The sequence below is a fragment of the Motacilla alba genome, chromosome Z (assembly GCF_015832195.1).
Source record: "Motacilla alba alba isolate MOTALB_02 chromosome Z, Motacilla_alba_V1.0_pri, whole genome shotgun sequence".
NCBI classification, from domain to species: Eukaryota; Metazoa; Chordata; class Aves; order Passeriformes; family Motacillidae; genus Motacilla; species Motacilla alba.
In genome coordinates this window covers 69,446,058-69,469,251 of record NC_052046.1, presented here as the reverse complement: position 1 = coordinate 69,469,251, position 23,194 = coordinate 69,446,058, and the positions used below count along the sequence as shown (strand labels likewise).

The 23,194-nt window shown below is 46.3% G+C and overlaps 1 protein-coding gene across 3 annotated transcripts; it reads right to left on the bottom strand.

Annotated features, from left to right (window-relative positions):
• Window positions 1-15,511: 15,511 nt before the first annotated feature.
• Window positions 15,512-22,844, bottom strand: LOC119695637 (heat shock factor protein 5-like). Of its 3 annotated transcripts, none has more exons than XM_038124534.1 (7): window positions 22,258-22,844; window positions 21,215-21,562; window positions 20,232-20,374; window positions 19,110-19,230; window positions 17,369-18,026; window positions 16,903-17,020; window positions 15,512-16,551 (listed from the first exon to the last, which is right to left on the bottom strand). In XM_038124534.1, the coding sequence occupies exons 1-5, from the start codon at window positions 22,772-22,774 to the stop codon at window positions 17,956-17,958; spliced, it is 1,200 nt and encodes a 399-aa protein (XP_037980462.1). In that variant the 5' UTR covers window positions 22,775-22,844; the 3' UTR covers window positions 15,512-16,551; window positions 16,903-17,020; window positions 17,369-17,955. The 3 variants fall into 3 exon arrangements, with proteins under 3 accessions (XP_037980462.1, XP_037980463.1, XP_037980464.1); XM_038124535.1 differs by having other exon boundaries at window positions 20,232-20,344; XM_038124536.1 differs by lacking the exon at window positions 21,215-21,562.
• Window positions 22,845-23,194: the final 350 nt, after the last annotated feature.

The following is a 23,194-nucleotide window of genomic DNA, read 5'->3' as shown; positions in this document are numbered from 1 at the left end:
TGCTCCTGCCAGGGTTGCTCTGGAGTTCTACTCTCAGTGCAGTCCCGGAGTTTCCTCAGCAGGCCTCTGCAGCGAGTTCTGAGCCAATGTGTGGCTCTGCTGCCAGCCCAAATCTGCGCTGCCCTTGCCCAGCCTGAGTGCAGGTGGGGCATGTGCTGGCCATGGCCAGAGATGTTCTTGGCCAAAATCCTCCAGCATTTACATCTGCTCCTGGCTTTGGGTAGCACAAATCACAGAACACCCATCGCAGCTGACAAATGGCATTTCTTGCAGATTGCTACAGACACACTGCTGATCCACAAATACACGAGAATCAGTTTCAGTTGAAAAATGTCATTTATTACAAATTGCTACACCCACACTGACAATACGGAACTATACAGATCTCAATTTAGGTTAAAAACCAGAATTTATTAGACAAACAGTCTGTGTAAAAATATGCAAATACCAACTTCAGATAAGAAAAACTTAATTTATTGCCAACCTCTTCTATACACAATTCACTATACACAAATATCAATTAGGCATTTAAACAACTTCATTTATTACCTATTACTACAAACGTACAGCCCACATAGAGATACAAAAATATGCATTCCCTCTCTAAATAGCCCTACACTAAGAATTCAATAGTTATACAACTCTACCCTCCATACATCTTTAAATAGAATTAAATACATGCATATATGCACATATATAAAAATACATATATATCTATAACAATCTACAGATGTAAATATAGATTAAGTATTACAGATTATATACAATATATATAGAAGTAGATATATAAATCACAACTATCTATAAATATACAAAGATCACTGTACCAATCTAAATAGCCATCCAACTGCATTGATAAAAATATACAGCTATACATCTGGACACATATGTAAATATCATTAAATAGAACTAGATCAATATAAATAGAAAAATAGGCATATCTACTGATACAAATACCAATACATTAATTTAAAGACATATACTGAAAACTACATCAATACATATAGATACCTACACAACAGTATACATATGGAAATAGAACTAAACACAGATATTACAACATACATAAAGAACTAGATACATATTTACACAAATATGTAACTGCAAACCTGTATGTATATATCTATATGTACATAGAGTACATTCATAAATATAATAATATACGTATAGAAATATACTTATACAAATATAAATAGCAATCCACATATGTACGTATCCATGTAATTATCACTGCCTGCGTGCAAGTCCGTGTATCTTTAAGCAGAGCTCCAAGCAGAGGGATCCCAGCTGCCCCGTCTTCAAAGCCTCTCCCTCGGTCTCTTCCTCCCGTGCAGAGCAGCTCTCCTGGACAGGGACAGCAGATGGGACATCTGGGAAGCAAAGGGAACACTGAGTCAGTATGGGGACGTTTCCCTTGGCAGCAGCTGCACTTCCATCAGGGAAGAGGAAATCTCAGAGCCTCCCCAGGAGGGCTAGAAAGAAAAAGCAGCCGAGCGGGCCAGGCTGTGGTGAGCGCAGCCGCGGTGGGAGTGTCCCGCAGCCCCGGCAGCCCGGCACAGCCAGCACAGCTGCCTTGCCCAAGGACAGCCCCTGTGCCAGCCGGGGCAGCTGCGCTGAGCAGCCCCAGCACGGGCAGGGCCCGCTCCTGCCCCGCCAGGCAGTGCCCAGGGCCACAGCCCACCCTCAGCCACCCTCAGCCCCACCCTGCCCCCGGCCCTGTGGCCTCACCCGGGCTCTCTCCAGGCTGGCAGCAGCAGGTCCCCGTTCACTGCCTCTGCTGCTGGCCTTCAGCTTCTCCCTGCTGGCTCCCGTCAGTCTCCGCCTGTCCTCAAGGTCCTCATTGCAGCTGTGGCAACAGTGGAGGCTCTGGAATTGGTGCAGGTGCAAATCGTCTCTTTCTCTGGCTGCAATCATCCTTCTGCCTTTGCTTTGCAGCACAACCCCAAAGCACCAAGGCAAGTAAGATAAAAAAGCCGCTTCCCAGGCAGTCAGCCTCCTGAAGCTCTGGATACCTGGGGTTATTTCTTCCCAGGTCCAAGACTTCTCATTTCCCTTCCTTGACCTCCATCAGATTCCCCGCAGGCCAATTCTTTAGCCTGCCCAGGTCGCTCTGAATGGCACAAGTATTTGGGCTATCAGCTGCTCCTGCCAGTTTCCTACTGTCTGCAGACTTGCTGAGGGTAAACTGCTCCTCCAGCCAGGCCATGAATGATGACATTAAAGAGTATCTGCCCTAGGAACAGCCCCTGGGGGTCAGCGCTGACTGACCTGTATTTTCCTGTCCTTCTTACTCTCTCGGAAGACATCAGTCTATTATACCCATTCTGGCTGTTTCTAGCTAGGCAATTCCAGCAAAAATAACCAGTAAGAAAAATGAAGCTCTAAATACAGTCTATTAAATTCTTCTTTCTGCTACCATTCTAGGCCACAAGAAAAATTTTGCTTTCTTTCCAGTATTAGACAGCTGATTAAAAAAAAAAAAAAACAACAAACAAACAAACAAAAAAACCCCAACCCCCCCCCCCCCAAAAAAAAAAAAAAACAAGACAAAAGTCTCCTTAATGGAATGTAAATATGCCTATTTTTCAGAAGACACATAACTTAGATTTTCTTTCAGGATTAGACTGAGATGAAAGGACTTGAGAGCTTCCACAATTTTGATATTTTTGTTGTCTCCAACTGTTTGGAAAGTGTTAGAATACGGTGAAGACGCAGTGCTTTTGAAAATGCCATTCTGAAGTTTTGTATGCCTGTATTACATATAGAAGTTTTGTATGCCTGTATTACATATGAAGTTTTGTATGCCTGTATTACATATAGAATCCTACAAGAATTTTAGGAAACTTGTAGCACAGATTCCTTACTTTCAAAATGAGGAAATGCCAGAATTTGCTTGATCTTTGGTTCTTTATGTTGTGTTTCTGATTCCCACATTTTTATATGCATATGTATCTTTTTTTTAGTATCATGGTCACTTATTCCATTTTCCTTCAGATCCCAAAATCATCAGTGCTCAGAATAGCTGATGAAGAACTAATCAATACTCTTTTCCATCTCTTTTATTTAATAATAAATTCAGACACCATTGATCTTTTGGGAAACCAGGACAATACTTGTATGCAAAGTTTGCAGGGAAGATTTAAGTATCAAGCCCTGTTCTCTCCTTTTCCATTCCCCTTTTCCTTTATCTCTTGCCTGACCTCAGGGCCCTTTCCCCTCCTGTCAGGCCCTCTGTTTGTTGCACTCCAGTGACGCTCTCAGCTGTGGGTTCCCCAGCATGGCAGCTCCAGTCTTCAAGCAGCAGAACCCAACTGTGGCTGACAGCTCAGACACCCCCTCGGCCAGCTTGGCTTTCAGCTGCCAGGGCAGCACGGAGGGAAAGAGGGCAAGAGAGAGCTGAGGAAGCTGCCAGAGCAGCCCTTGGGCAGTGCAGGGTGAGAGTGGCTTAAACTGCTGCTGAACCCCACTGCGGGTGCACAGGAGGCTGCTCTGCCATGGCTGGGGCTGAGCCATCCATCCATCCATCCATCCAGAAAGGCAACGCCAACAGGCTCTGACAGGGGAGAGCAGGCTCCATCCATACCAAAACTTTGTTAGTCCTGCTAAAACCTCTCTGTCCTTCTGTCTGAACATTGACAGTGATTTGGATAGCACAATGGAGGTGACACGAGAGAACTGACTGTAACTTGTAAACAAATTTCCATGGGTTTTTTGTTTGCATGGGGGTTTCCGGTTTCTTGAGGTGTTTTAGTTTGGTTTGGGTTTTTTTGCAGGTATGTGAGGCTTAAATGTCCTTGTGCATTCATGAGGCTGTAGAGTGCCCTCATGGGGATCTCCTTGGCTATGCACAAGCCCAGAGACCAGCACGTGGCACCTCAGGCTGAGCACAAAGGAGCACAGGATGATCTGCAGGGTGCTCTGTAGCAATAGGCACTTTGAGCTGTTGTCCAGTGTGTAAGAACTACATCCCTTCTTCTTCAGATTTTCCTAGAAATGGCCACTGTTGTTTTGTATGATGCAGCTCTCCTATACCCCTATGACACTGTATCTGCATGAGCATTCACACAGATTTGCTAGAATGATTCTGTTCCAGCTGAAAAGCACTGGGTACCCTGAGCAATAGCAGTAGATAAATGGACATAGAGAGACTTCAGGAGCAGAAGCAGCATTAAATCCATGACAATTATGGAGATGAGAAAATACAGAAATCCACCAATGGTTGCACAGCCCACACATCCCCACTGGGTTCTGCAGAATGGCAGCAAATAATGCACAGGTATGGAGAGCATGAACTGGTGCTGCACTGATTTGTCAGTGGGCAGAGCTGTGGGAGGCAGGGATTAAAGGTGATTTTGGAACAGGAAGAAGAAAGGGACAGACAAAGTCCAGGTGGAGACAGAGTGGCACTGCTCCGCTGACCCAGGCAGGGCAGGGAACAAGTTGGAAATGAGTAGGAAAAAAGAGTTTTGTGAAAGGAAACCATGCTATATAGGCATTAGTGTTCTTTCCACGGCACACAGAGCTTAGAGCATGAATATACATCAGATTTAAATATTCCTGCAAAGGGTTAGAAAAATTCCTTTACGTGTGGTTATTTACACAAACATACCCATGAAAAAAAAATGCACAACTACATGTATCATTAAGCAGGATACTCTAGATTCTCACATTAACACTTGCATAATTACATATGATACTTCCAACAATTTACAGGTTTTTGTTCTCCGTTTGCTTCTTTAGAAGACAAAATGTCATGAAATTCTGTTTCAAAACTGCAGAGCCTGCTGCGTGGCTAAGCAAGCCATTATTTGCTTGCTCACAATCATCTTTTCCTTGTCTGTTAGTCACTGATGCATTAATTGCTTATCCAAACTTGAAACGGTTCATGAGTCACTCTGAAGATAAAATAAATATGAATGAGCCAATTGGAATGGAATTCATGGCCTCCGCCTCTTAAAGCTGAAGGTCTGTATTTATTACCTGTCAGAATTAAGTCTTGATGTCTTAATAAATGGGAAAATACAAAATATGCTGACTAGATCACCATGTTTCAAGGGATCATTGCATTTTAGTCTTATTTGACCAAATCAGTGATCAAAGAGAGAAAGGACTGGTCAATTACAACAGAGAAAGCAGGTGAAAGAGATGTCTAGGTCTGCTGCAGCTGGAGTCAAAAATGAAGTGTGTGGGTTTTGAAGTTGGAAAGGGATTCCAGAGCAGATGATTTTAACTAACTTGCATTACTAAATGCATGCTCTTCAAACAACCACATTGGCAACAGATATCATGACCTAAGAAATGTTGGTATTCCTTGCATTGAGCAAAGGAAGGGGAGAAGGAGGGCATGGAATTTTCAGGAGTATCCAAATAAATCCACTTTATTCTGGATCAATATGGAATTTTTATGAAGCAAAACACTAAGTAGAGGGCTCCTCACCCATTCAAATTTTTGCTAAAATTCAGTGAAAGATACTGTTTTGGAGTGTAAAAACTTTCATGTTGAAAACATGAATGTGCTGAGAGATTTTGAAGTCTGGGCCAATGACAATTCACTGTTGAAAATCCAAGTCTAAAACTTTTCAAGTTAAATAACCCAGGATGAAGTAGGAAACACATGTCCTCCCCCTGAACCTTTAATTGCCTCTTCTAACTCATTCCTGAAAGTGGTAGGCAAAGAAGATCCCACAGAAATCAAAGGAGCATCAGGGTCTATCCCTAAAAGGCAACTGTAGATGTGAAACAACTTGGGAATTAGAGGGACATCAATGAGCCACTTGTGAGTCCAACTGCTAGTGAAGAGCCCTTCTCCAAAGAAATGCCAGCTTCTCTCAAGGAAGCTGAGCAGCAGGATATTATGGCTCATGTAGCTGGCAGGTATAAAGCAGATAAAGCGGGAAATTTGTGGAAATGAACCCTGGAATTCACTGGTCACAGCAGGATGAAGAACCCATTTTATCAGACTCTGGCTCTTAGTAAGAAAGGAAGAAACTTCTGTTTATTATATGAGGTCCAGCTGTTCATGGTCAGAGGTCATATCAGCTGCTCAGCAGAAGGCACAGCTTTAACTCCAGCTCGTCACGCCTGGAGGCAGCCCTGGAAGTGCTCCTGTACCTCAGCTGGTGCCAGAGCACAGGGACACCCACACACGCTCCTTAGACCCCTGTGTGCCATAAAACTAAAGGCATCTCCCCGAGCCAACCATCCAATCCAGCACTTAGCACAGAGCATGTCACTGCCAGTGACGTCTGCATGAAAGAATACAGAGAAAAGTACAATTACAAAACATATTGGGGGCTCAATAGAAAGCAGGAAAAATTCAGGTTTTGGTACTTACCTTCATCAATGAGCATGCATACTAGCTCTTTTCCCTAAAGTATGGTTAAACAGTCTGCACTTTCCATAGCAGTGTCCTAAAATTCTTCCTTTCATGCATTCCCAGCTAGCAGAGGTCTCACACAACCTGTTTTTTCTCTTAAGTGTAAGGAAGGACTTAGTTCAGATGAACTGTGCTGCTTCCTCTGAAAGGTCCAAAATTACGGAAATAATATATGCAAAGTCACAGGTTTTTTAAGGCAGGCCTCTGGTATGTAAAATAAGGACTGTTTACATTTAGCATCATCTGCACATAAGATAACAATCAAACCATTTTCTTACCTCCATGAAAAGTACTTTTTGTGCTCCCAGAAATGGCACAGGCAAACAAGACCGAACTCAGAAACAAATGCGTTCCTCACCATAGAAATGGCCAAACAAATGCTGCCAGTGGCACTTTTCCTGCGGTCCCATGTGCCCCAAGCGCGGATCAAAGCCGCGTCTCACCTGCTCAGCTCATTCCGGCCCGCGGGTCCGAGCCCGTCCCGGAGCGTCAGGAGCAGGGATGGAGGCTCAGCAGCTCGGGCTCGACGCCGTGTGCTCCGCTCGGGGCTCCTGAGGGCCCCTCCAGGGCCGGAGAAGCGGCGGGCAGCAGGGAGCAGCTCCCGCGGCGGCAGCCGGGCAGCCTCGGGGGCTGCTGGGGCAGCGGCCCGGGCTCGGCTCAGCCCCGGGCAGCGCCGCGTTCCCGGCAAAGCTCTGTGCCGGCTCTGGAGAAGGGCGGGGGATCTGCTCCAGTGATCCCTGCAATGCCCAAATCCAGAGCCCGCGGGCAAGGCCGCCGGGGGCACAGCGACCTTCCCGTTTGTCCTGCGGCCTTTTTGGGAACGCTGCCAAAGGGGCCCGGGTCTCTCCTCGCCGCCTGCAGGCATCGGCACATTGCAGGGAACTGTCAGTGGGAGCAGGGTTAATCCAGGCTGGAGACTGCTGCAAACAGGGCGTCAAAACATCCGTTCCCAAACTCCTCTGTGGTAACGCCTGTGCCTAATAGGAAGAGTCGCACACCTGTGAAAAACTCCTGCACATTCACAGCAGCCTCAGCAGCCGTGGTTGTACAGCCATTGCAGAACAGTGTGCTTGTGAATTCTCAGCCAGCCTGATAAGCATTTTAAAGGTTTTTGTCAATACATTGATCGACCAATCAATACTTTTAAGGATTAAAAAAAATAAGAAATTAGAGTAAGAAATCAAAACAGTTACATTACGACAACTTACCTATATCCCAAATGAATTTTTGCATTAGAATTTTTGAGGAGACAGACCTCTTACAAACTAGGATAACTGTCTTTTCTCTATAGGAAAACACCTTATAAATACTATTACAACAGAATTAATAACTTATGTTTTCTTTGCAGGTTCCATTAAACACAGCCTAAAAAATATGTAACAGGAAATAGTTGTAAGCTGAGTTATTAAGTTACAAAATGCAGCAAAGGCCTATTGTACCTGTCTGTGTACATAAACACATTTGCTCTCTCATCTCACGACTCATTCTGCAAGCTGCAATAAATGGCTGAATGCTCTCAGCAGCTCCATGTCGTTCCTCTTAGCATCCTGAATGGACATAGCAATAAACAATATGAACAACTCTTCAATTCTATTAAAACTTAAGTCTTTAAAAGATCCGTGTTTATTTTGTGTTTTCCAGGGGAAGCAGATGTACCAAACACACAGGAGAACATGATTTTACACGCTGCTGTTTGGTCTGGCAGGTGGTGTAGTCAGGAGCTGCTTTCCTCAGGAGCTGGTGGATAATCCCTCTCTAAGCCTCAAGAACTGCATAATGAGTAAAGCCTGAATGGACCAACTTGCATTTCACATGTTACATGGTAATCCTGGCATACTCTGAGCTGTGTTTAATAAAGCAGTTAAGGGATACTGGAAAAACATCCTCTCCTGACTTGATCTATGATTTGCAAGTAAGAAAAAATGTTGGTTTTCCAAAGAGGAAAAAGTGTTTACATTGAGGAATTGCCTAGAGCTGCCTGAGAAGGTTGCACTTCAGAGAAGGCGATGAAGCAATACAGGGATCAAAAGGAAACTTAGTTGAGAATAAAACAACAGAAACACATATTACAAATATCAACCCATCTTATACACAGAATGGCTATGACTCTGTAACTTTTATTTCAAGTTGTGCAAGTGTTCATCTACATTTTTTCACATTTATTTTTAAGACTGTACAAAGTAAGGAGAAGCATGAAGTACAGTTAATACTGTCCAAAGAGTGATGTTAAATACAGGCAGAATCAAATAGTGCCAAACCATGTCAGGCAATTTCTGAAGCAATTTGAAGTCTACTAGTAAGTCGCTGCCTTAAAGAAAGAAATGGTAGAAAAACCAGAACAAATGTAAAAAAGACAAGACTGGCTATCAAATCTTTAATAAATATCCATGCATAAGTGTCTTCTATTGTGATAAAAAGTTTGTCCTGTTCAGGTCAATGAAAGGTTTGCTGACTGCAGTGGGTTGGAAACTGCATGCTTTGTGAAAAGATGACAGAGAAAACATTAAACTGTTCAGCATATGTGGAGGGATAGAATGTAAGAAAATAAAGATAGTGCAGAAGGTAATCTCACCCCTAAGGAATTGCAGCTGTACTAATCACCAAAGATTAGGAACAGGCCTGCCCTAACAGGCCACAGCTGTGTCCAATGAGGATGAGTGCTAAAAAAGAGTGGGTTAGCTGGTTGAGAGGGGAGTTGGGGTTTGTTGGCTGTGCTGTGGAGGAGTTTGTTCTGTGAGGAGCTGCCCATGATAAATCACCAAGAAGGTATGAAACAATTGCAATGACAAGCATATCCTTTGTGATCTGTCTATTTTATCCAATTAAAGTGAGCCACATGCTAGTAAATGACAATCATTGCTCTGCTCTCTAAGTCTTATTTTGGTATATCACACCACTCTTAAAATTGAATCTGCTGTTCTCCTTTCTATTCTTCTAGCAGGTACACAAGTAGGGACAAAAGTGCTGACAGCTCACAGGGAAGAGTCAGAAAGTGCATCCCACTTGTGTGGTTTTTTGGTTTTTATTGCTATGTCACACACATGTGTGACCCTCTCCTTAAGTGAGTTTCACTATAACATTCATACCTGCCAAATATCACAGTGATTCAGCAAAGGGATGAATTTGTTTCAAAAGTCAGACTCCTTAAGTCAGTGCCCTTCATTAAACTGTGTTCCCACCAATGGAGACCTCATCAACGAAGCCTTTTGGGTTTATCCTGGGAGTTAAAAGCAGAAGTGCCAGCTGAGCACATCTAGAACTGCCAACATCTCCTGCAGCCCCTCACGCCTCCAAGCTGAGCTACATTTTCATATATATCTATATTTAGAGTCTTGTTCTGGGTTGACTATAGAATGCTTTTATCCCCAATTGTTTGTTCTGTTTATGCTGAATAATAAGTTTTGCACCTTTAAGACTTGTTCTGCGAGTAAAGCAGAAGCACGGAGTTTCTTTTCAGAAACTGCTCACTCCTCCACATTCCTGCTCCTGGACTGTGTTGTCTGCAGATGGACAGATGGCTTTTAGCTAGCTGAGGCAAAGAAGTTCCCTGGACTGTGGGTGGTTTTTTTTCCTTTTCTTTGGACCTGTTTAGACCTTCTCCAGGCTGAACACCAGAAGAGCATCAGCAGCTTATGCCTGTGACCCACTGGGCCAGGCCTGGGCTGGGGCCTTTCCAGTGCCGGAGGGACTGACAAGAGACTGAGTGAGCTGAGCTACAGCCCAGAGGGGACTTTCTGAGTTTGTCTCTCTTTTAGAGTGGCAAAAGATTTTATTGTTTAATATTGTTTAGGTTTTATTGTTTAACAAACAGTTTTTCCCACTTTTTTCCAAGGAGGTATTTTTTCCTGAACTGGTTGGGGGAGGGGCCAATTGAGTCTGCTTTCTAGAGGAACCCCTTCGGGGGTTCTCTCCCAAATTTGCCCTGAACCAAGACACAACTATATCTATAGATTTATATATGTATGTAGATATATTTAAAGAAGATGAATGTACCTTCAACTTCAGAAGCTTGTCTCCTGTACCTGAGACCCCTGCCCTGCACCCCATGTCTGTAGGGTGCATGCGTGTATGGAAGACCCTTTTCCTTCTGGAGCAGCAAATGAAGCACAACAGATCCCACAGGTAGATTAAATTGATCAAGATGCCCTCTTGAAGGCACCTGAACCCAGGATGAGATCTCTGCCAGCTCTACAGACAATTTGGACACCCAACTCCCATGGAGGCACAGGTACATGGGAAACTAAAGTACAGCCTGAAATTATGAAATATGAGCTGTAACACACCTCATTTTTACTGGGGGAAATAAGGACTGCAAAGAACATGCAGTCTTACTACAGAAACTTTATGTAGCTGCCTAAGAGTGTTTGACAGCATTTTTAAGGGGAGATGCCGTTTTTTATTTGCCTGTCCAAAAGGAAGGGCCTGTGTGTTCTGCAGGTCTTGGGTGGTATCTGTAGGTTCTTTATGGACAGTTTGCATTTAAAACAGTATTAGATGGCTGTGCTGAGACCACAGAACTAAATTCTAGATACCTGGTTATCTGAGACTTAGAAGCCCAGAAGAGCAAAGAAAAAAATCTAGGTAAATTTGATTCTTGGTTTAGATGGCTTAAAATAATAAAATGTGAAGAATATTAAAGCTTTTTTAGTATTACTTTTCCTAGATGGAGACCATAAAGTCTGTGATCTAAACTGTCTCTTACAATCCATGGCTGCACTATCCCATTACCAAGAGCACAAATATTAGCTGAAAGAATAAATAATGCTGCACATTAATAATCAAGAGATTTTATAATGTGGTCTGAACAATAACAAATCTTTGATATTGAACTGCATTGCTGCTGCCTCAGCAACCCCCAGATATGAATGAGTATAACAATCAACTTTATAATTGTCCTAGGGTGATGTTATGATGCTTGTATCCCCATTTGTGTGTTCTGTTTATGCTGGATATTATGTTCTGTGCCTTCAAGACTGGCTCTGAAGAGTGAAGGTTTTGTTTTGGGTTTTGTTATCAGCCTGCTCCCCCACGGCTGGTGGGACACAGAGACAGGGAGTACATAGCGCGGCTCTGGCTTCTGCTTGCTCCTGCTTAGCTCTTGCTTCTGCTCATTAGTTAGTTTAGCTAAGCAGTCCGAATCTTTTCCTCTGGGCTGTTCCCCCCCCCCCCCCCCCTCCCCCCCCCCGTTTTTGGAACTACTCGAACCTGCTCTGGACTGGGACCTAGAAATGCCGAGAGTTTGCACCTTATGGCTTGCAGCAGCCATCCCCAGTGCTGGAGGGACTGACAACAGAGCAACCACCCCCCAAGAGAGACTTTCTGAGTTTGTCATTCTTTTCAGAGTGGTGAAGGAGTGTTATTATCCGGTATTGTTCATTCTGTGTGCTGGGGGCTGCTGTGCCTGTTAAACAGGTTCTTTCCACTTCTCTCCAAGGAATCCTTCCCGAACCGGTTGGGGGGAGGGGCCGTGTGGGTTTGTTTTCTGGAGGGGCCTCCTTTTGGAGGTTTTCTCCCAAATTTGCCCTAAACTAGGACAATAATGTACTGACTTTTTCTGCCTTTCTAAACAGAATATGATGATACTGCCATTTGTGTTTACAATTCTGCATCATGTTGCTTAATTGTAATTTTTAAGATTTCTTACAGAATCAGTTGATCAGGTTTTTTTCCACTGGCACATTTTCTCCTTTATAGCCATGGCAATTCAAAGATTTGTTTTGCTCTCAGCAAATTTGCTGACAAACTGCAAATCAGACCTGTGTTTATTTGCAATGTTGAACAGCTCCTGGGAATGCCTCACGATGGCAGTCTCTGTAATTTACAGCACTTTCTGATACTTTATTGACAAATCAAGTGATACTGGTTCCATACTGCAAGCTGTAGCAATGTGTTTATCTTTGAAATCTGAGGGCTGAGATGAAAAGAATCAGCATTAATTATTCAGTAACATACAAGAAGTGATGAGTTTTCAATCAGTATAAATCTAATCTATATAAAATACATTTTAAGTAGAACTAAGATGAGCTAGATACGCTGTTTTTATTGTTATAAAATGATTCTTTGAATCCTCAAGGGTCAGTATCTCTTATCTCCATCATTGATGAGATCTTCGTATTAACTGCTGTACAATATCCTACAGATAGTTTGTGCAACCCCACTGCTACCAATGTCTGGTGTTTACCACAGATGATGTGTCAATTTTGTGTCTCTTTGGTGCCAATTAAAATTATTGTTTGTGCTCTCCTAAATCAAACTTCAGGGTTGTCAATATTTTAATGGATTAATTTTTCAAAGAACAGCCATGTCTCTCTTCCTGATTTTACTGAGAAAACAGAACACATCTAGCAAAAAATGTAGATGAGAACTTGTTTATGTATAGCATTTATTCAGCTGATAGTTCATATCAAGTACATATATACATGATTTTTAGGTAATGGTATATTTAACTGAGTGATTGCAAAGGGATGTAAAATAACTCTCAGGTCATTGCTTTAAAAGATTTGCTCTCTTCCCTTCCTTTAAACTTTCTGTTCCTGAGACCCATGGGTAGTTGTAAATGATAAAGAAGTTCCAAGGTATCAATTAGTCCAGTGGATTACTGTCTTTAAAATAAAACTCAAAAGTATACACATGACTTGTTTCCTAGAAAAAAAAGAGACAAAATGACTACTCTAGTTTTTTATTCCTGGGCATTAATCAGATTTAATGGAAATATTGCACAGAATGAAATAGAATTTGGATTAGATTTTAAACCAGTCCTGCAATTCTCATCCTTAATAGTTTTAGCAAAGTGTCTTTCTACTATAGGAACCTCAGAAAAGAATTTTCAATAAATTTCTATGGAGCTGTGCTGCTGTAAAACAAGTACACATTCTTAAGTCTACCCTTTCTTCACACTGGTGAATGTTACAAACATACAAAATTACAAAGATATGTATGTATATATATTATATATGTATATGTGTATATATATATAAAAATCTGCTAAAGGAGAGAATGCAAGGTTCTAAATTTGGAGCACTACTTTTGGAAGCACAGAGGTACCTAATGCAGAGACAGTCTAAGAAATTAAAAATCCACTATTAGCAGTGGGCCAACTAGTTCTGAGGTCTTATAACTGCTATAATTTATAATCAGGTCTGCTTTCTGCAGTGGGTTGTGTAGGAATTAGTAAAGCTAAGAAGAGTTTTAGAAAGCTGAGAAAGCAGGCTTTAGAAACAGAAAGAGCAAAGAAACTTAGGGTTAGCTGCAGCTGCAAAGTCCAAAAATAGAAAAAGTTACAATAGTAGAGCAAGTAAGGACATTAGACAATAGCTTGAGTCTTAGGCTTGGCTAAGCTAGACCTTAAGACTGCAGGAAAATATGCTTAGCAAGATAGTAGAAGGTTTTAAGCTTAATAATGGAATATTGCGTATTGTTAATAGAAAGAAGACAAGCAAGCACTGTGTGAAGCAGGTGTCTGTGTACTTTTAGTAATCGGTTAAAACTGCCTGTAAGCTTTAGCAATATGGTATTGGCTAAAAAGTTTTTAAGATGCTCTGTAACCAAGAAATCTTTGGCTGCTGCTGGCTGTACGTGAGCTTTGCCATTTTCTATTGTCTTCTTCTATTTGCCTATTGTCTCAACCGTGTAGTGAGGCTGATGCTGCTAATAAAGCTCAAGTAACATACCCCAGCAGTCCCGTCCCGTTCATGAAAAGGAAAAATGCCAACACAGGTTGGAGCTCAAGAAGCCAAAGACAGCCTGCGGGGAAAGGTGACTGCACTGTGACTGCAGCACCAGGAGGGGTCACCTTGGCGGCTCAGGAGCGGCTCCGCTGTCCACCCGCGAGGTGCCCGCTCCTCTTGCGTCCTGTGAGTCCTTCCCTCGCAGTGACAGCAGCAACTGCTCCCTGCCGCCGGCCAGCTCCTCTGCCTGGAGCCCCTTCCCGTGCTGGCACTACAAGCTCCCTCTTGCCTGCAGCCAAATGCGTGCCTGCGCCTTGGGCTGGCTTTGCCAGGTTTCTTTTTCTAAGCGAGGGACTCCCGGCCTTCTGCCCCAGCCCAGAGACGTTTGTTATTTCCATTCCCAGGTAGTTTTACATGCCGAACCATTGTGGCTTTACCTAAGAGGTGAATCGTTGAGATTGTGGTGCTTTCCTGTACACAATGTCCTGTTAAGACCAAGAAGAAGCAGCTCCTGCAGCTTGGTTTGGGGCTATTCCCGCACCATTTATCCCACACTGCATGACTAAAGAAAGTCTATCATTTTCATTACTAAGTTTAGGCTACAGCTGAGTGCAAATATGTGTTAGAAGAGGATAAATGCCAGAATCCCTACTTTTTCCCCCTCCCCTCCCCAGCCACAGTGCTGCCTGAGGGGGTTCTAGAGATGGACCACAGCTCTCAGACAGATAGATGTTTCACAGACAAGACAGGTCTATTACCCACAGCTGGACAGATCTGTGAGGAATTGGGTGCCACGGCCTATCATGCACTTGTCAAAGCTTCAGGATCAATGAAGAAAAAGGGACAAACATTGATGTGGTCACTCATATAGAAATGAGAAGAGCCCCAAAGCCAGTTTTAAAGGGAAATTTATTACAGATGCTACAACTGCACTGCTTAGATACAGTGACCACTGCCTGTTACAAGAGGGCTACAGAATGGCACAACTCTGCTGACCCTATACATAAACTGAGAAATATCCATTTAAGCTCCCATAATCGAGTATGTTACAGGTTTTTAAGTGCTGCCTACATCTATCTGTGTGTGTATGTATGTAAAGAACCAAACATGGGACTGAATTATCCGCACATCCACCGAGCAGGAGTTGTGCGCTCAGTGGAGTCCTGGAGTTTTCTCAGCAGGCCTCTGCAGTGAGTTCTGAGCCAACGTGTGGCTCTGCTGCCAGCCCAAATCTGCGCTGCCCTTGCCCAGCCTGAGTGCAGGTGGGGCATGTGCTGGCCATGGCCAGAGATGTTCATGCCCAAAATCCTCCAGCATTTACATCTGCTCCTGGCTTTGGGTAGCACAAATCACAGAACACCCATCGCAGCTGACAAATGGCATTTCTTGCAGATTGCTACAGACACACTGCTGATCCACAAATACATGAGAATCAGTTTCAGTTGAAAAATGTCATTTATTACAAATTGCTACACCCACACTGACAATACGGAACTATACAGATCTCAATTTAGGTTAAAAACAGGAATTTATTAGATTATTACAACCAGTCTGTGTAAAAATATGTAAATAACCAACTTCAGATAAGAAAAACTTATTTATTGCCAACCCTTACAACAACTTACTATACACAGAGATTAATTAAAGTGTTTAAGGACTCAATTTATTACCTATTACTACAAGCGTAAAGCGCATACAGAAATACAAAAATACACATTCCCTCATTAAATAGCCCTACACTAAGAATTCAATATATAGAATTATACAACTCTACCACTCCATACATGTTGAAATGGAATTAAATACATATATGAAGATATATATAAATACATATACAAGTATAACAATCTACAGATGTAAATATAAATTAAACATCGCACATTACATACAATATACATATAGACCAGTAGATATATAAAAACAAACCTATCTACAAATATACAAATATCACCAATCTAAATATCCACCCAACTGTATCAATACAAATATACAGTTATACATTTAGACACATATGTAAATATTAATAAATAGACAGAAATAGATCAATATATATTAAAAAATATAAAAAGAGACATATCGACCAATACAAATTCCAATACACCTATTTAAAAAGACATATACCTAGAACTGCATAAATAGAGATACCTACACAGCTGTAAACCTAGGAAATTGAACTAAACACAGATATAACAACATACATGTATACTTAGATACACATATACACATATATGTAATTACAAACATATGTAATATATGTGTATATATACACATACATATATATAATACAGCCATAAATATAACAACAAACATATAGAAATATTCCTATACAAATAGAAGCCTACAGATGTACATATCCATATAATGATCCCTGTCTATTTGCAAGTGCAGACATCTTTAAGCAGAGCTCCAAGCAGAGGGATCCCAGCTGCCCCATCTCCAAAGCCTCTCCCTCGGTCTCTTCCTCCCATGCAGAGCAGCTCTCCTGGACAGGGACAGCAGATGGGACATCTGGGAGGCAAAGGGAACACTGAGTGAGTATGGGGACGTTTCCCTTGGCAGCAGCTGCACTTCCATCAGGGAAGAGGAAATCTCAGAGCCTCCCCAGGAGGGCTAGAAAGAAATGAGCAGGCCAGGCTGTGGTGAGCACAGCTGCGGTGGGACTGTCCCGCAGCTCCGGCAGCCCGGCACAGCCAGCACAGCTGCCTTGCCCAAGGACAGCCCCTGTGCCAGCCGGGGCAGCTGCGCTGAGCAGCCCCAGCACGGGCAGGGCCCGCTCCTGCCCCGCCGGGCAGTGCCCAGGGCCACAGCCCACCCTCAGCCACCCTCAGCCCCACCCTGCCCCCGGCCCTGTGGCCTCACCCGGGCTCTCTCCAGGCTGGCAGCAGCAGGTCCCCGTTCACTGCCTCTGCTGCTGGCCTTCAGCTTCTCCCTGCTGGCTCCCGTCAGTCTCCGCCTGTCCTCAAGGTCCTCATTGCAGCTGAGGCAACAGTGGAGGCTCTGGAATTGGTTCCAAGGCCTGGCAGAGCTGCAGTCCCGGAGCCCTCTGTGCTCCCTGCTGGCCCCCTCCATCCCCTCAGCCCCGCCATGCTCTCGGTGAACCCCCAGCCCCCTTTGGTTTCTTCAGCCCCTCACAGTCCTCTCACCCCCCTCAGTCCCTTCTGACCCATCCCGTCCCCTTAGACCCGCCAGCCCCTCAGCCTGTGCCCCTTCCCTGTCACCTCAGTGCCACCATTGCCCTCGGCTGCCCCACGCCCCTCAGCCCCAGCAGCACCTCAGGGTCAGCGTCCCTTCAGCGCCACCGCCCCCTCAGCCCCCTCTGTCTCACCGTCCTTCAGCAGCTCCTCAGGGGACAGTGCCTGGGGCCAGCGCCAGCTCCCACCGCTCCAGGGACACCCGGGGCTGGAACTGCTGATCCACCCAGCCCGGCCACCAGCTCGGACCCAGCACAGGGAGAGGGGACAGAGGGGGCACGGGGGGAAAAGCAAGAGGTGAAAAAGGCAGCCAAGGGGGGAAAGAGGTAAAAATGCAGCCTAGGCCTACACAAACAGCAATCTATCCCTTTAAAAATCCATATAACTCTAACTACATAACTATGCAGATTTATAAATAAAAATATATATATATGTAATTATTACTCTATACATATATAAATGTACATTTGAAAATCTATAAATGTAACTACGTACCTATAAATATAATTCTATCACATCTATAATGATTTATATAGATTTACTATATAGATGTATATATATATGCACATATTAACACACATCTATAAATCCATAAATATAACTATGTGGATATATAAAGAGGACTGTATAAATCTGTAAATGAAACTATACGGATATCTTAATAAAACTACAGAAATCTATAAATCTATGTATAAATGGAGGGATTCCACCTGCTCGATGGTCACAGGCTCTCCCTCTGATCCTTCTTCTCACGCAGGGCAGCCCTCCTGGCGAGGTAGATCAGGTGGATATCTGGGAAGCAAAGGGAACACTGGATCAATATTGGCCTCTGTGCATCTTCCCCTTTGGAAGTAGCTGTCCTTCTATCAAAGACTAAAAGGTGGTCTGAAAGGCAGACTCTCACATGACAATTTGAAGCCTGCTCTTTAAAGAGTCAGAATGCTTCCAAGTTTTCAAAACTTCTGAAGTTTTGAACTATCCCAATAAACTCTAAATACTCACAGTGCAAAGGGCACTCACAAGAGCTTGAAACACAGAGAGTCCCAGCTGCCACAAAGAAGCCCAGCCTTGTTCTTTCTCTGTGCTACAGAGAGACTTCAGTCCTCACTGAAATGGCTGAAGCTGAGGGGTGCTGGGGGCTGAGTTAGGAACTAGCACTGTTCCCTGCCATCTACACACTGCCCTCTGCAGTGAGCAACAGCTCCTCCAAAACAACCACCAGCTCTGGGATGAACAGCTGGGAGGGAAAGAGCTCCCTACCAGGCCTGCAGGCTGCACCAGCTTTGCTCAAGAATGCAGATCCACAGTGCTCTATCTCTCCTTTAGTTCTCGCTAATTTGGGGTAATTTCAGTTCTTCCTTGAGCCACTGGATTTGTGACTAATGATTTGTTTGGCCTCAGAGCTTCTGCTGCTTGTATTTTTAATGTATCTCACTACACCTACCAGCAGACTGGCACTACATTGATTTAATGCTTGGAGACTAAAAGCTCGGACTTCTACACTGACTTTTTGCTGGGGTTTTCCTCTCTTGCTTCAGGAGTCACTCAGTGTTGCCTCCAGAGCACTGACACACTGCAGCAAACTGATCCATGGACAACAGCACAAAACGGGGACACCTGGCTTGGTGACACAACTCCCACCAGGTCAGGCTTATTCCCTGCTCTCTTGCCACAGTAGAGGACTCAGTGTCAGAGCCTCTGGAGAAGCGTGGAGGGCGGGCTCGGGCACATTGTGCCAGTGCAGGATTTGAAACAAAGGCACCAGGAAGCACCAACCCTGCAGACAGGAACTCAACTCTGCTCATCTCCCTTCCTGCCAGAGGCAGGCTCAGAGCAGCCATCTCACACCTCTCTAAACCAATGGGGGCTCCTTACCAAGCTCCTCAGGCTCCTGGGAATTGTTCCCGCAGCTCTTGGTGCCAGGCAAAGCTCCCTCTGCTGCAGCTCTGTCCACAGGCTCGCCTCCTGAAGACTCAGGGGCAACATGAATATTCCCCTTGAAAGAGAAACAGAAAGAAAGAAACCCTTCTCACCAGTTACACAAAACACCTGGTCCAACAACTCCATGGCTCACACTCTTGATCCCTTGCTCCTAACAAGAAGTCTGGGCCCCAAAGCCCTTCAACAGTCAGAAAGATTTGACTTCTCAAACACAGTCCAAAAGCTGTCACAGCTGACAGTGTTGAATGTGGGGGTGACATTGAACACATGGAATGGCTGCTGAGGAAGGAGACCTGCCAGCTCCTGGCACAGGGATGTGCTCCTCCCTCCACAGCTCTGAGCACAGCAGTCTCACCAGGCTGCAGCTTTGCAGGGACTGCATGGGAACACACATCTCTTCCCACAGAGCTGCCCAAGAGCAAGGTGACTGAGCTCTGGAACATGGTCAGCAAGACTGGCCAGTTTGCCCAGCTGAGGATTTCCCAGATGGAAACTGGACTGTAGGCACCAGGTTACTGAGAGGACAAGAAAGCTGCAGCTCCAGCCCAGCCCCACCCACGGCTCTGGGAGCGCCTGCACGCACGGCAGGGCTCCCACAGCAGCAGCAGCTGCAGCCCAGCCCTTGCTTGGCCTTGGCCTTCCCACCCAAAAGAGGCAGAGCCCACATCTGCTGCTGGAACAGAGGCACCTCTCGCATGCCCCTCCCTGCAGGGACACTTGGCCTTCAGTGGCAATTCTCCAAACACTCTTCTCTCCCATCAAACAAAGCTTCTTAGAACCTACAAAGCTTCCACTTCCTCACCACAAATGCCTCTGCATGAGGGATTCTTCCCAGGAAAATAAGCACCCAAACTTGGCCAACACAGGCTCACACCTTTTCATCCTTACTCAGGAGGGAAATGTTTTCATTCCCTCTCCTTTAGGAAATCTTGCTCTACCAAGCAAATCCTTCCCTGTCCATTAACAGTCAACTCAAGAAGCCTTTGCTTCTAAACCATACAACAACATTCACAAGCTCTCAGTCCAGCTCCTTTCATCCCTGTCCAATGCAGTTACCTGAGCAGAGAGAGAAAACATCTCCTCCAGTGTCTCAAGCACCATGTCCAGATCCGGGGGTGGCAATTCCTCTTCCCCAGGAGTATTCCACAGCCAGCTGGGGGCTGTCCATGCTGCAAAACCAGCAATGCCAGCTGGAGTGGCTATAAGAATCCAAACACATTGGTCAGGCTTCCAAAGACAATGTGTCTTTGGGATGCAGAGCTCTAGTGCTGCCTTGGATCAAGCAGCACAGGAAGCACACAGCAACTTCAGTTCCAGAAATGTATTCAGACTTCCCAGGGGATTGGAGGAGTGAGCTTTTCCTTTTAGAAAATATTTATCCTAATTGACATGTACATAGATTAAAGCATGGATCGTAAAAGGGATAGAGACACACACATTTTATAATCACGGCCTTTTTTATCTTCCCAGCAGCTTTGGAGTTTGGCTACATTTGTTTCCTCACCACAAGAGACCACAGAAAGTGGATTCACCCAGAAAGAGCCCTGATCTGCAGACATGCATGCTAAACTTGAACTGTGAATTTATTCTAAAAACCACCTTGTGGGTGAGGCCATATTCTGCAGCTGCAGCTGTTCTGCAGCTCAAAATAAGCTCATTTCAATGGCACGGCTTGATTTGCAAGGCAGACAGTCTTAAACACCTGCAATATCCTATCACTGTCCTAGTTTGGCTTCATTCAAAGAAAGAGAAGAGTGCACCACTGACCACTTGTAAGGCAATATCTTTTGCCTTGTCCTTGTTCCCCTACAGAGAGGCTGTCTGGAAAATGCCCAGAACACCCTCCAAATCTGCAGCAAGGACAGGAAAAGGAAGCAATGAATCCTTCTGTTTTCAAGGTCCCCCTTCCTAGGCGACTTGACACTTTCTACCTGATTCTCACTTGAGAGCTACCCATGGTAGAGCACTGCAGGAAAACACTTTAAAGGGTCATTAACCAGGACCTGCTTGAACCACAAGGGCAGAGACTCTTTCCCTACCTGATGGGCTGCAGGCTGGCAACTGCTGCTCTGAAGTTGTGCAGCTGCTTCTCTCTGGAGAGGCTATGGAAGGGTTATGATGGTCTACAGGAACCAGAGGAACGATGAGCTCAGGGTGACATTTAAGCTCAATGGGAACCAGTGGAATGATGAGCTCACAGTTGAGATGAAATTTGCCTGTGCCTGGTTCCTCTGATGAAACCCCAAGAAGTCCAGATGAGGCAAACACCTTCTTGGGAGAAGGTAGGAAAACCTCAGAGTCCTGAGCAGCTGCACTTTGCCTGGAAGGGCCTGGAGGCAACTCTAAACCCTCAGGTGAGGCAGCAGCGAGATCTTGGTAGGAGAGCACTGTGCAGCAGTGAGGGAAGAAGAAAGGAAGCAAAGGGAAGGCTGGGTTACTATTGGTGTTCAGGTGTGCTTCCCTTGGCAGCAACTGTACTTCTGCCAGGGAAGAACAGTTGTCCCATCCTCCCAAGCAGGGTGAGAAAGTAGAAGGAAAAAACCCCATATGTTCTGGGGCTATTCAACTAGCAGTTCCTTGTGTACTGAGCTCTCCCCTATCTGTTCAGCTGTCTGGGAAAACTGTCCCGCTGCTGTTCCTTAGCAGGAGGCAATTGCCAGCTCTTTTCCCCTCTGCCCCAGAAGGACAGGAAGCTTCCTCCAGCTGGGCCTGAGCAGGACCGAGCCCTTGGCTCACGCACTCATGGAGAGATCCCCAAGCATCTCAGGGCACGGCAAGGAGCAGCGCCAACCACGGTGCACGGCTGGGCCAGCTGCAGCCGAGCGGGCCAGGCTGTGGTGAGCGCAGCCGCGGGCGGGCGGGACTGTCCCGCAGCCCCGGCAGCCCGGCACAGCCGCCGGCACAGCTCCCGGGCCCGCCGGCACAGCTGCCTTGCCCAAGGACAGCCCCTGTGCCAGCCGGGGCAGCTGCGCTGAGCAGCCCCAGCACGGGCAGGGCCCGCTCCTGCCCCGCCGGGCAGCCGCCCAGGGCCGCAGCCCACCCTCAGCCACCCTCTGCTCCCGCAGCTCCCACCCCGTCTCACCGGCTCTGGGCGGCTGCCCGGCGGGTAAGGAGGGCACCGCCCGCTCCGTGTGGAGCTGCTGGAAGCGGCTGGGCTGGCGGCTGCGCACCTCCAGCCCCGCCGCCAGCCGCTGCCTGTTGGCCCGGGTCAGGCGCTTGATGCGGAGCAGAAGGTCGGGGCGGTCGCGGCGAAAGTTGGGGTTCCTGAAGTGGAGCCAGCCCCCAGCATCGCCCGGCTCATCTGAGCCAACCCAGCCCGGCACCTTGCGGAAGCCGTAGAGGTTGAGCTGCCGCACGAAGCTGCCGAAGTGCGTGGCTTGGAAGGAATCCGGGACCGGCCCCGGCCCCCCCTCAGCGTCCGCCCCGTGGGCGTCGCCCGCGCTGAGCAGTTCCCGCTCGAAGAGGCAGCGGTCGACGAGCAGCCCCTGGGCGCGGCTGTCCCAGCGCACGGAGCGGACGCGGGGGCTGTTCACCAGGCGCCACAGCTTGGCGGGGAAGGTGCTGGCGCTGAGCCCGGCGGGCAGCGGCAGCTCCGCCATGGCGTCGATCGCCGACTGTGGCCACGACGTTGGCCCAGAGCGCAACGGCCGCGGCTGCAACGGCCTGAGGGGGGCGCTGCGCTCGGGCCCGCGCGCGCCCGGCGCGGCCCCGGCGCGGGCCGGACTTGGCGGGGACGAGCGCGGCAGAGCCGGGGCCGCGGGCACAGCGCGGGCGGGGCGGCTCCCGGGGCTGGCCGGGCTCCGCGCGGCAGGAAAGGGAAGGGCAGGGCCCGGCATGGCACCACAGGGCAGTGGAAGCCGCTGGCGAGAGCACTGGCAGCAGTGGCGTGCTCTGCCCCGTGCTGCATCGCGTGCCTGGGGCTCCGTCCGTGTCAGAGAGGAAGGCCATTGCTCTGTCTCGGCTGGGGAAAGGAGGAAAAGGGGGGGTTAGAAAACATTAATTTGGTCTCCTTTTCAGCA

Coding starts and splice junctions, on each gene's coding strand:
- LOC119695637 (XM_038124534.1), bottom strand. CDS start 22,774: ATGGCGGAGCTGCCGCTGCCCGCCGGGCTCAGCGCCAGCACCTTCCCC. Junction 19,231..20,231: donor TGTTTTCTCTCTCTGCTCAG/GTAACTGCATTG, acceptor TTCTCTTTCAAG/GGGAATATTCATGTTGCCCC. Junction 18,027..19,109: donor CCAGGAGCCTGAGGAGCTTG/GTAAGGAGCCCC, acceptor TTTGCTTCCCAG/ATATCCACCTGATCTACCTC.